Source organism: Homalodisca vitripennis, chromosome 7 (assembly GCF_021130785.1).
Source record: "Homalodisca vitripennis isolate AUS2020 chromosome 7, UT_GWSS_2.1, whole genome shotgun sequence".
NCBI lineage: Eukaryota > Metazoa > Arthropoda > Insecta > Hemiptera > Cicadellidae > Homalodisca > Homalodisca vitripennis.
Window position 1 is genome coordinate 24,899,868 of NC_060213.1, and position 12,830 is coordinate 24,912,697.

Genomic DNA, 12,830 nt, shown 5'->3' on the forward strand with positions numbered 1-12,830 from the left:
GAGCTGTGAGGGTGACGGATGCTGCTGCTTGTTGCGGTCATGTGGCCAATCGGTGTGTTAGAGTGATTGAATGTGTCTTTGCTTCTTGCTCTTAATTTGGAATTTATTGTTTTATCATAACATGTAATATATAGATTTTTACTTTAAGTTCATTTTTTACAGGTTAAGCACTTTTGTTATTTCTATTTAAAGAATAAGTTAATAATTTACCACAATTGTATCAAACTATTGTAAAAATACTGTATACAATATGAGAGTGGTAGAGAGGACTTAATAACCCTAACTCCACCTAATAAAGGCATTTTTCATCAATTTCATTTTTATTCAAATAACTGAAAATAAGTGGTGGAATATTTACATGTGTACCTACTTAACTAATACTGAAGACTGAAAATCCCATGTTGGCACTGAAAGACTCTTTAGTATAATAAACCCAATTTTCTCTCAATTTATTTTCTCTATGGTACTATGTGTTTAGTTTTTTCAATTTGTGGAAAAAAATTATGTTTCTACAGCTGAGCGTGAACATATTCATAAAATAAAATAAGGGGAGCTGCGGAGGCGGAGCCCTATCCTAGGGATTAGTTTATGGTTATATGTGAATATAGGTTTTGTGGAATCTTTACATAAGGTACAGTGACTAGTCCTTATACTCATTATATTAAGTGCAAAGGATTAGTCAGGAGTGTCAATAACCAGCAAATTGGTTATCGTTTGAGAAAACTGTATCTTGTGAATTTTCCTATGTTGGAGTTTGCTGAGTTCTCAACAAACTCAAAGATTTATAAAATCTGAAGTGTATCAACGAAATGTTAAGGCCTATAATTCCGAAATTAAATGATTTTATACTTGTAACTTCAGGTAAGTTAATTAAATGAATAAAGACTAGCCTATGTCATGGAATTTAGTCTTTATTATAAGCCTGTGACTCTATTTTAACCCTAGAAGTGCAATTCTAACATTGTGTCTACTATTAGGCCTATATGTATATTTTTTTAAACCACTTGATTTTATGCATTTCAAGGTTGTGTTTTTTTATGTCTATTGTGTTATGTAAGAATTTTCAGAATGAATTAAGTTATATAAACCGTACATTTCTTAAGACATGACAATGTTTGGAGTTAAGGTAATTGTGAACTCAATGCAGGAGTGGAAAAATACTAGTTTTTCTTTAACCTATTTTTATCATCAAAACATCATATAAAGTATTACAGTAAGGAGTGCAAATAACGAAGTTATGGAACATTAAAAGTGGAACTACTTTTCTCGTACAGAGTAATATCTCATTGTTCTACAGACGTCACATTCTCTTGTAAGGAACATAAGTCAACCTTGTATTGGTTGTTGCTGACGTCAGCCGTTACGCTATCTTTGGATACGCAAAATAACAATAATGCTGTAAACAAGAATTTTATTCTAATAAAAGAGATGATTTTGTTAATTTAGACCTAAAAATAAAAGTTTATATGATCCTGACAAGTGCTTTCTTTCTCGGGACATCAGCGCGGACTATGGCCCTGCACCAATGACAACATACGCAAAACATCCCTCGAGGTAGTAACTATAACTAAAAAGTAAAATTATAAATGGTCCGATCATGAATGCCTCTGGCCCTTTACTGCTTTATTCTTTGGATACGTAAAATAACAATAATGCTGAAATCAGGGGATTTTTTCCCAAATAAAAGTTGTTTTAATTAGACCTTCTATGAATAAAAGTTAATATCATCCTGACACAGACATCATGACAGGAGGCTTCCTGCAGCAGGCCTGTCATGATTTGACCCTGCTCGTCGTCTGCTCCTTCTAGCCAGGCATTTCCATCAGTTGTTAGATCATTAGGTTCGTCCATTAGTTCAACTCATTTAATTCACCATCTGTGCCATTTTTCCCACATATGAACCATATGCTTAAAATCTTGATATTGTCATGTTACATTTATTACACAAATGTCCTTTTCTCATTTGTTGTGCTTTTTAACGTTAGTTATCTTTATTGCTTGTCCTTATTTATAAATGTGTACAAGGAAGACTCCAACTCATATTAGTTAAAAAAATATTGATTTTATAAAGCCTAGCCTGAAGTCTTCATTAGGTAATCATTTTATTTGTTTTCAGTTTCAATGTACACAGCTGAAAGATCGTTTTCGACAATGATAATAATTAAAAACTATAAGAAACAGGATGAATAATGAAAGATTAACTGATCTTGCACTCTTGCCTGTTCACTTGGGAATGTCAATGTTTCACCAGCAGTACGGGATGTAAAGGCGAGCGTGCCTAGGAAGCTGGATCTCTTCTAGTTTTGAAGCAATCTTAATTTAACTATGTAATTGATCAATTATATTGTATTAAGCTTTCTGTTCTACTTCCAAAAAATAATAAAACTAAAGTATTTTGTCTTTTGTTTTTTAATGTTTTCTGTCTGTTGTCCCCCTCCCCCAAGAGCAAAGTCAGCACCCCCCAAAATAAAACCCTGGCTACGTCCATGTTACTTGGGTTCTAAAACACTTTGCTATGATTACAAAATGGGTTCTTCTATTACCAGCAGCTTCATATTACATTTGGTATAATATGCTGCTAGAAAAAATTTATAGTAGCTTAATTTTTAATTTCAGGACAGAAGAAATGGATCCTTGGACAGTAATCTACATATCCAAAGCCCAAGTTGGTAAGTATAGCAACATGCAGTAATCATAGTGTAATGTTGAACATTGGACATCGTTTTTTTAAATGTCTATACATTATGTGATGATGTCTGATGTTTTCCATGAATGTCTAGTGAGCGATGCTTACTTGACATTTAAATTGATGATTTAAATTGGTTTTTAATTTCCAATATAATCTTGAACAATTCCATTCATTCATCTCAACTGTCAGGGCATTCTGCTATTCTATTGGGATATTTTATGGTATTTTACAGAAAATATTATGTTGTATTACATTGTCAAAAGTTTAGCTTCACATCTATATTTGGTGTTTGGAAAAAGCTGATCACAGTAAAGAATTCTTAATACTCAGGGAAACTAGTACAAATTGTTTAGACTCCAGCTTACTTCTAAACACTTAAATTTAAAATAAGTATTAGCTTTAGTACAATTTAATAATTATGTGTGACTAATTAGTATTCTTTATAAAACACAATACATTTATCCTGATTAGTAATGGAATTGGAAGTGAATACAATAAATTAAAGAACATACAACATTTATTTGTTACAAATATAAAGGTAAAATAGAGCCAATTTATTATTCCTACTTACAAAGATTAATTACAGAGAAAACAAATATAAAAAGAAATGTATACTATTTCGTAAAAACTCTAGTATCTTTTGTCTAACTTTGCTGCACTGTACCGGAAAGTAGATGAAACAGATGTTTCTAGGCCATTATTTCTTGCATTATCATGATGAAGAATGATTCTTCTTCAATGTTTTCCAAATTCCTCCAATGACTTCTGGCAAACAAATGGTCATGTACCATTCAGAGTCTTATGTTGGTCCAATGCCACTGTTGTCTCATGATCGGTAATACCAAAGAAACAGGCACCCATTTGCTTCAATGTGTTTCTTCTGTGAGCAACTTTTGTTGAATTTGGCTCATCAGCCCACACAGTTGAATGCTGTTTTATTTTTTAGGTCATATGCGTAGTTCCATGACTCATCACCTGTGCAGATGTCATACACAGTCTGATGGACATTTAACAAATTTGTTCATCATTTTAATGCACCAGTCAACGTGAGCCTTCGTTTGAACATTGGTCAGGTTATGCTGCATTCAATGGGAAAATTTGTTGTTTACTGCCAAATGGTCACGTAATATCTTGTTGGTTGATGCTAGTCATAGTAATTTCCAAAGATGCCTCACGCACATGACAATCTTGTATAATCAGTTGAAGCACAGCAGCGTTGCTTTCAGGTACAAACAATTTTAGGAAAAATGATTGGCATATTTGGATGACTTCATGAATTTTATCCTGGAGTGAACATTGGCCATGTTTAAACTCATTATACCAGTTTTTTACAGTGCTGTAGGATGGGGCTTCATCGCTATGTAATGTATTAAGTTCATTGATGCACTCCAATAGTCCCAGCTATTCAACTAACCACTACTTCCAAGACCTCCATAGACTGCCTTTGCACAAATATTTGTCAAGATACCATTGATTTTACGATCTTTGAAACTGGAATGTCAGACCATACAGGTCAAGTGTGCAGCTTCTGCTAAGTAACGGAGGTATAATACAGTCAAGTTCCCTTAGAAGAAACTAATGTCAACAAAATCTTATATGCTTAAGAGATGTCCTAGCTGGAGAGGATTGGCACTATGTACAGAATGCTAGTGAAGCTGAAGAAGCTTATCAAGAGTTTTTAACAGCTGTGACAAGAGCACTAGATTATGCATGTCCAAACAAAAGAAGCAGGCTAAATGCACGATTGAAGCATATGGTAGCCTAAGATGATGATGAAGCCAAAAAGTTAAAAAATAAATAACTTGAAGCTTTTCACAAATATGAGATGACAGGTATGAGATAAGGAGAAAATGGTAGAGATATAGAAAAAAATATGGTGTTAACTCAGAAAGCTCAAACGCAAAATCACTGAAGAAGATATAACTAACTCTGACAACAAATGGCTCTATAAATTTGGAAAGGAGCAGTAAACAAACATGGGGTACTCCTCTATGCTTGGAGGTAATAGAAAGAAGGAAGATGATCCAGCGCTCATTGCTGATCATCTCAATAATTATTTTATGGGATTCCAAGGTAGAACTAGAGATTGGGTATCCAGCTATCTACAGAGACACAGTCAAATTGTAGAAGTACCGACAACAAATGTTGGTAGAAACAGTACCATCAGATCCAAGCCATTACCAGTTAAAAGGAGAGTACCTCAGGGTTCAGTCCTGGGTCCTCTCATGTTTTCACTTTTTACAAACGACTTTCAGAGTTTTATAAGTGACGTAACTGTAAAGACAATAATTGTATGCAGATGATACCACCTTGCTTTTTAAGAATAAACTGTTCAGAATCTTGTTTTCGATATTACACTTACAGTAGATAAAGTACACCAATACTGTCTCCAAAATGATGTAGCCAACACAAATCCCATTGAAGACAACACAAATTAATTGAGTCATAAACATGAAGAGATACCAACATTTTCTGACATATCAATAGAACAGCAAGCAAAGTTTTTAGGTTCAAAAGTTGACACTGACCTCTCCTCTGTGTGGTTCATAAAATGAAATGGATAAGGGGGCAGATTGCAGCAAAAACAGCTTATAGAATCCCACATCATATATGATATAGTTGTGTCTAAAAGCCATAAGAGCAATTGCCAGTCATGCCCTAATGGAAAGCTGTAAAGAGGTCTACAAATCTCTTAAAATTTGACAGTCACAGCCTTGTATATACATGCAGTGTTTATGCACATAGACCAGCTGGAACTCCCAAGAGGTGGGGATATTACCTTCAGTGCCTAAAGAGTAGCTGATTACTACCTTCCATTGCATCACAGTACTAAATGCAATAAAAACCATTTTACGCTGAACGAGAAAACTACAATTCACTACCAGAGAACCAGAAAATCCTAAAAGGAATCGAGTTTTGAAGGTGAGTGCACAACTGGCTGATGGAGCGACCAGTTTATACCATTCAAGAGTTCTACGCCTTGACTTTGTAAAAGAAGAATTTGCCATACTTAAAAATCCCTGATACTAGAGACGATTTTTCCGAGTCCAAATTTTTTGTTTTCTTATAAAGGTTGCTGAAACTTTCCTTGAGTCGGTGAATATCTGGGAAGAGATGATGATTCAAACAGAAAGTCGGCTACCTGATTTTATTTATTCATTGTTTCTTTAAGAGGAAAATAAACCTCAAAGTGGTACTTAGGTGTTTTCACAAAATGGCTGAATTTGAAGTTAGAGACTTGAAATAATCCATTCATTCAATCTGCAAACAGTACCCAAAGAAAAGTGAGAGGGAAGATTTCAAAATAGAGGTTTATTTGTACACTTTGTTAAAATAGCAGATGGTCTCATAGCTCCTTCTTGTTCTTAGTTGTATTACTGTTATTGCACTTACACAAGTAGGTAAGGTTTTTTTAAATTTATCTGTTATAGATGCAGTATTGATTATAAAAAGTTATTACCTCTATAACAAAACTAGTCAGTTTTATGAATAACCTTGAAACTGTTGTAATCATAATTAATTGTGTTTTTACAGATTCACAATTCAAATGTCGTATTTGCTTGAAACACTACAGTATCAATGAAAGAGCCAGCCGTTTGGTTTGTAGCCATATCTTCCACGAGGCCTGCATCACCCAATGGCTCCAGCGGGTTAGTAGAAAATCTAATTGGAAGTGAACAGTTTTAGAGAGACAAAAGTAGGCTAATTTACAAAGTGGAATAAAACACAAACTTCTATAATTCATATTATGTTTTGCTAGTGAATGAATATTGTTAGTGATTTAGTTTGTAACTGAAATAAACCTTTGCACTTTACACTGCATGAAATTTAAATCTATCAGAAGAGGCTGAGACATTCATGCTAAAAAAAAATCAAGATGTTAAAATCTTTAGTCAGATCGATTTTCTTGCTGAGAATAAAGTTTTTGATGTGCGTGCCTTTTCAATTTTAGTAGATGGGTTAGTAATTAATGATTAATTGTTTCAGTTTTTCTTTACCATACACCTGATTCTGATTATTCAATATTTTTGTATAGATTAGGTGAACTGTTCACTATTTATAATATCCTCAAAACCAAGGTAGTCCTAGGAGCTGACTTTAATATTAATTTTAGGATTCAGACAAATGTTTTGGCTAGAAATAAGGGTGACCTAATAGCATGCTTTGGCGTGAAACTTGGAGAGAAGTAATTATGCATTCACTTAGTGGAAGTTTTATAGACAATTTCATAACATCTGTAACGTAAAGATTGTTCTATCTTGAAAGAACATATATTTGATAATTTTTCTGCACTTTTCACACTTAAAATTAAAAAAGAATTCTACAAACATCAATAGCAGTGCAAAAATACCTGTAAGGTTAATTCAGCAGTTACTCATTTGTTCGTATTGAAATATACTACTGTACTCGGTTTAATGTTTATTCAGCAAAAGACTGAAATAACAAATCTTTGACATTTTAAAATATGTGTTTATATTTGATCAACTTGGTTTTATCAGTTAAACAAACTAAAGACAGATCAATTAATTGAAGTATAACAACTGGTGATAACGTATAACAAATAGTGATGTTTAACTTTTGTTTTGTTGATAGTATAGATAACATAGTAATGTACTGTATGTTGAAGTTATGTTAATAGTTGTCACAGTATTAGTATATGGTATCACACAATTAGTCTGATTTTCTGGATACCTATTGTTGCAATAACTTATAGTTTCAAACATGTTTATCTTGAGGAAGGTTATTTTCAAACTTAAAAATATTTAATAATGTAGATGTATTTAATTTAAATCCCAAAATGGTCTAACTTTGTGCTTTTGATATTTGTGAGGTTCTACAACGTATTTTAAATTCTTGTTCTTGGATGAGAGAGTTTTTCAAACTAGTCTTAAATTTCTAAGGTTATACCAATTCCTTCTGAAAAAGGAGAGTGTAAAATCTTAAAAAAATCACACAAAATTAAAGATTTATCAAATACGAGGTATGTACTAAAAGTAATAAAATCCTAATTTTTTTGAAAAACATGTATTTATTCGTCTTCACTAATGTTGTTACCTTCACAATGGTTCCATTAGATATTATGCACTTGTGCCCGTGCTACTTCCAATCCTTGAAAAGCACTTCTCAAACTTAATCTTTGGGATACCCTTTAGCTCTTTCAGAAAACCACTTTTAATGTTGTCTATGCTTGTAAAAAACAACGTCCCATTAAGGTTCTCTTTATTTTTGAAAATAAAAAAGTCATGCATGCAGAGCGATGTCTGGAGAATATGTAGGGTGGGGCATTGTTAAAGTACTGTTTTGGGAAAAAAGTTCACAAACAAACAGTGAAGTGTGAGCAGGTACATTGGCATGGTGCATTCATCATGCTTCAACAAACAGCATTGAATTTGCAGGTAGTACTTCTTATTGACCGTTTGACCTTGTGGCAAGAATTCATGATTCACTATGCCATTAAAATCGTAGAACACAGTGAACAATACCTTCACGTTCGACTACACTTGCCGAGCCTTTTTCACTCTTGGCGATCCAGAGTGCCTCCAATGGGATGATTGAGCCTGTTTTCGATGTCATATCCGTAAACCCCTGTTTCGTCACCTGTTATAACACGTTTCAGTAATTCTGCATTGTCGTTGACTTCATTTAGTGACCTGTGAGCAACTTCCATTCACCGCTGTCTTTGTTCAAAATTCAACAATTTTGATCATAATACAGCGATTGTTCATAACCATCTCTTCCACTTTTTCACATGTTTTTTTTTTTTTTTTTTTTTTTGTGCTGAAGCATCCGGAGTGTTTGTAATCTTCAATGCCTTCACGACCGTTTTTAAAACGTTTATGTAAAACTCATAAACTCTTGTTTTTACTCATAGCAGTTTCACCATAGGCCTTTGTTAACATATCCTACACGTTGTTACTTTATTTCATTTATCACACAAAATTTGATCCTAATTCTGTGATTTATTTTAACAAATGAAAATCGCTGAGTTCATAAAACACGTCTAACCTTAGCAGCTACCATTGAAAAAGTAAACAATGGACACAGCTGGAAATTTTTTTTACACTTCAGTAGTAAGAGTACCAACGTAATAAAAAGATTTGACAATCGGACTCTCCAAAGCCGCAAAACTTTAAAATTCCGTTTTTTTTTAGAACACACCTTGTACATGATCATGAAATCACCAATAGTTTCAACTTAGTTTATAATATTTGTTCATAGCAAGTCGTACACAAGTTCTTATGATAGCAGCATTACATTTTTCTACTTTTTGCCTAAAGAAATAAAAGAATCCCTTCTTCATTCATTAAAAAATGTACTAAAAACAAACTAATAGAAAACTATTTACAACATAATACTTAATTTACTATCAATAGAAAACTTTTTATCATTTGCTTTTACCAATTTTACTGTAATGTTGCTTTTTTCCAAATTTCAGAAAATTGATTCTTGTTTTAAAACTTGAACATTGGTATTAGTATTTAGTGTAAAAAGGATAGTTTTAGAAAAACACTATCTTTAATATAAAACATGATAGATGCATGTGATCTGAAGCGATGTTTTGCAATAAATTATTTTATTTTATGAATAGGAGGAGGGTATGATATAGAAATTAAAAGGAAACTAATAATTTGACAATATTTTGTAATTTTATTATTAAACCTATATAATAACACCAAAATATATTATCTCCTTAGTGAAAAAAAATTTTTTTTTAACTTACTTAACATGGATATTTATGACTTTTCCAATACATTTGTATAGAAAACAATTAGACTTTATTTGCTGTCACTTTTTTGCTTAAACCATTAAAGAAGAGGTATATTTTACTATGAATTTAAATTATCAAAAGTTACCCAATTTTTCAAAAATGGCAAGAGATTTGATCCAAATAAATATCAACCAGTATCTTAAATTCCCACATCTGCTACAATGTTTGAATACATGTTGTTTAATCTCATTTAAAATTCTTTCTCTGAAAATAAAACATTTTTAATATTCTCAATTTGTTTTCCAGTGTGATTCTAATGTGGTTCTAATGTAAGTGCCATTGACTCAATTATAAATTTAATTTAATCAGGTTATGAAGATAATGCATTTGCTTGAGGCACATTCTGTTACTTTCAAAATTACTTTTGTGATCAAAAACAACCTGTGTGTGATCTCCAGTTACTGACGTCATTTGTGGAGTACCTCAGGTGTCAATCTTCGGCTCTTTATTGTTTATTATTTTCATTATTGATCTGTCTGTTAATACAAAATCTCTTTTATACATGTATGCTAACTTTATTTCAACCCCACTGTTAGTTCTTTGAATGTCAAGCTCCATCAGGAGTGAGATGGTAAGGATTAACCCTATGCCCAGGCGAATGTTCAAAAGCTTCTTGGATATGAACTTTTTTAAATTTTGACACTTTTTGATTAAGAAAAATGTTAACTCATATTCCCTACAGTACCAGTCAATTTACCTTATTGTAGGTTAGCAAAATTACAAAACAGTCACTTATTTTTAGACAACGTTGGTACTTACCAAAGTTGGTATTTATCGTTGAATTGTATAACTGGTGTAACATTGTATTAAATCCCTGAATCTTTAAGTTTAAGGGTTGTAAATATTGTATTTTAATAGGGTATTACAGAATCAGTGGATTTATATTAATATTGTTCAGGATTACACCACTATTAAAATTGTTTTCTGAACTGTCTAGCACCTGTTTGTGTTGATATCAATTAATATTAACTATCCAATAAATATTCCAGTTCATTCCTCATCAACACATTGTTAACACAATTTTTGGAATATTTTAATCTTTCTGTAGAGACCTATCTTCAGTCAATAGGTGTTAAACCAAAACTTATACTGTATACTTATTAAATTCTGAAAATTTAGCTCTATTTCAATTCTTGTTGTCCTATTTGTCAAACTAAAGGAATCTTTAGTTTCAAGTAGTCAAATTTGGAGAAAATATTTTAATAGTTTTGAAAATTGGTATATTTTTACATTAAAAATAAAGGGGGGTACATTATAAATTAAAGGTACAGTTCTTGCAAATATCTAAAACATCTTAAATTAACGCCAAAACAGTTCAGTATTAAATGAAAGAGTATAAAATTGCGTACAAAAAAAGGTTCTATGCATATTTTCATAGAATTAATAATCGTTATATATATTGAGGAAACTACATAATCATAGCCATTTGTATTTTTATTATAGTCTATTTGTATTTTCCATTAATTGGTAATTTAATTTGGATTTGTATCTGAAACATTAAGCATATTCTTTCAAATCTTTTTTATTAATAAAGATTCATGGTTTTTTTTATAACAATGGATTTTATTCAAAGTTACATCAATATTCCAAAGTTGCATCAATGTTCAGTCTAGTACCTTAATACAATTATTAATCTCAATATCCCAAAAGATATTGTCAATATTTTATTTATTTATTTGGACAACTTGATGTGAATCCAGTGTCTTTATTTTCTTTGATAAATCATGTATTGTTGCAGGAATATACGTGTCCCATGTGCCACATGCAGATTAGACCAGAAGTGGAGGTGACTATTGAAGATAACACTGTTGGAGTAGACAATATAGTGACATTGTTAAGTAAAGCATACCACTATGTATTTAATAAACCCGACCACCCAGATGGGGAGAAAATGACAGAGAATGAGGAGGGTAAGACAGAGGATGAGAATGATAGTAAAGATGAGGAGGGTAAGATAGAGGATGAGAATGATAAAACAGATGAGGAGGGTAAGACAGAGGATGAGAATGATAAAACAGATGAGGAGGGTAAGACAGAGAATGAGAATGATAGTAAAGATGAGGAGGATATGATAGAGAATGAGGATGATAAAACAGATGAGGAGGATAAGACAGAGGATGAGGAGGATAAGACAGAGGATGAGAATGATAGTAAAGATGAGGAGGATGTGGTAGAGGATGAGAATGATAGTAATGATGAGGAAGACACGGCAGAGAATGAGGATGATGAAACAGATTAGGAGGACATGACAGGGAATGAGTAGAACAGATATAGATATGTTTATTTATTCTTAAACATTTACATGCAATAGATCTAATCTCAATAGGATGCAATTTCAATTTGAAATTTAAAACAGATCCATGAAATTCATTCAAATACATACATTATATACAGACAATGATCAATCAATTTTGCAGCAAACACATGGTTAAATCACAGGTTTAATACAGTTGAATCAAAGTATGGCTAAAAAATCAGTAGTTAATAAGTTAAAAAGGGTTTTAAAAACAAGTTAAAATATAGGTTAAGAAGGCTAGTAACAATGTAACCTAGTGGAAGGCATTCTTTTCTAACTTAACATTCAAACGTAACATAGAAACATGATACTTTTAAAATGGTAACATAGGCATAACATGATAAAAAATAAGCTATAGTATTGAAAATAAAAATAAAAATACACATACAAATTACAACTCCTCAAATTTTAACATGCTAATATCAGAACAGTACACAGTTCTGCAGTGGTGCAGTTGGTTTTTGTACACAGATGAACCAGAGATACAAAATAGGATCAACTCAGCAAATAGATGTGTATATGCATGCAATAGGATACTTTCAACCAAATCTCTCTCTCACAAAACTAAAACTAGAATATACAAAACAATTACTGGTGGCGAGAGAAAAGAAGAGACCTGGCCCGTGCTGGCGCACAGCTGTGTACTAGTGTGTTACCGCGCGGTAATTTCAGGCGCTTCGCCCCACAGCCGACCCTGCGAATCGTTTATCCTAGCAATGGAGTTATTTGTTTTCAGTAATGTGGCATTCCTGCAGAGTGTGACTCATCTTAAATGTTAAATTTTATATACATAAAAGCACTAAATTTACATTATACATATATGAACATTAGTAATTGTTATCTTAACAATAAAAAAATCTTTAATTTCAGCAATTCATTCCTTTAATTATTGTTTGTTTACAACCACTGTAGAGCCTAATTATTAGAATTTATTACAAACATAAATTTTGCTCAATTTTAATTGATCAAAACAGTACCGTCATTTAAATTATCTTATAAAACATAACAATGAGGCCGCAAATCAATCAAAACAGAGAAACAATAATGGAATTAATTACGAAACAAGGCGTGGCAAC

At 32.2% G+C, this 12,830-nt stretch overlaps 1 protein-coding gene across 2 annotated transcripts; it reads left to right on the forward strand.

Annotated features, from left to right (window-relative positions):
* The first annotated feature begins 525 nt into the window (after positions 1-525).
* Positions 526-12,342, forward strand: LOC124367028 (glutamic acid-rich protein-like). Of its 2 annotated transcripts, none has more exons than XM_046823710.1 (4): positions 526-861; positions 2,617-2,669; positions 6,224-6,339; positions 11,197-12,342. In XM_046823710.1, the coding sequence occupies exons 2-4, from the start codon at positions 2,627-2,629 to the stop codon at positions 11,695-11,697; spliced, it is 660 nt and encodes a 219-aa protein (XP_046679666.1). In that variant the 5' UTR covers positions 526-861; positions 2,617-2,626; the 3' UTR covers positions 11,698-12,342. The 2 variants fall into 2 exon arrangements, with proteins under 2 accessions (XP_046679666.1, XP_046679667.1); XM_046823711.1 differs by having other exon boundaries at positions 529-631.
* The last annotated feature ends 488 nt before the right edge of the window (positions 12,343-12,830 follow it).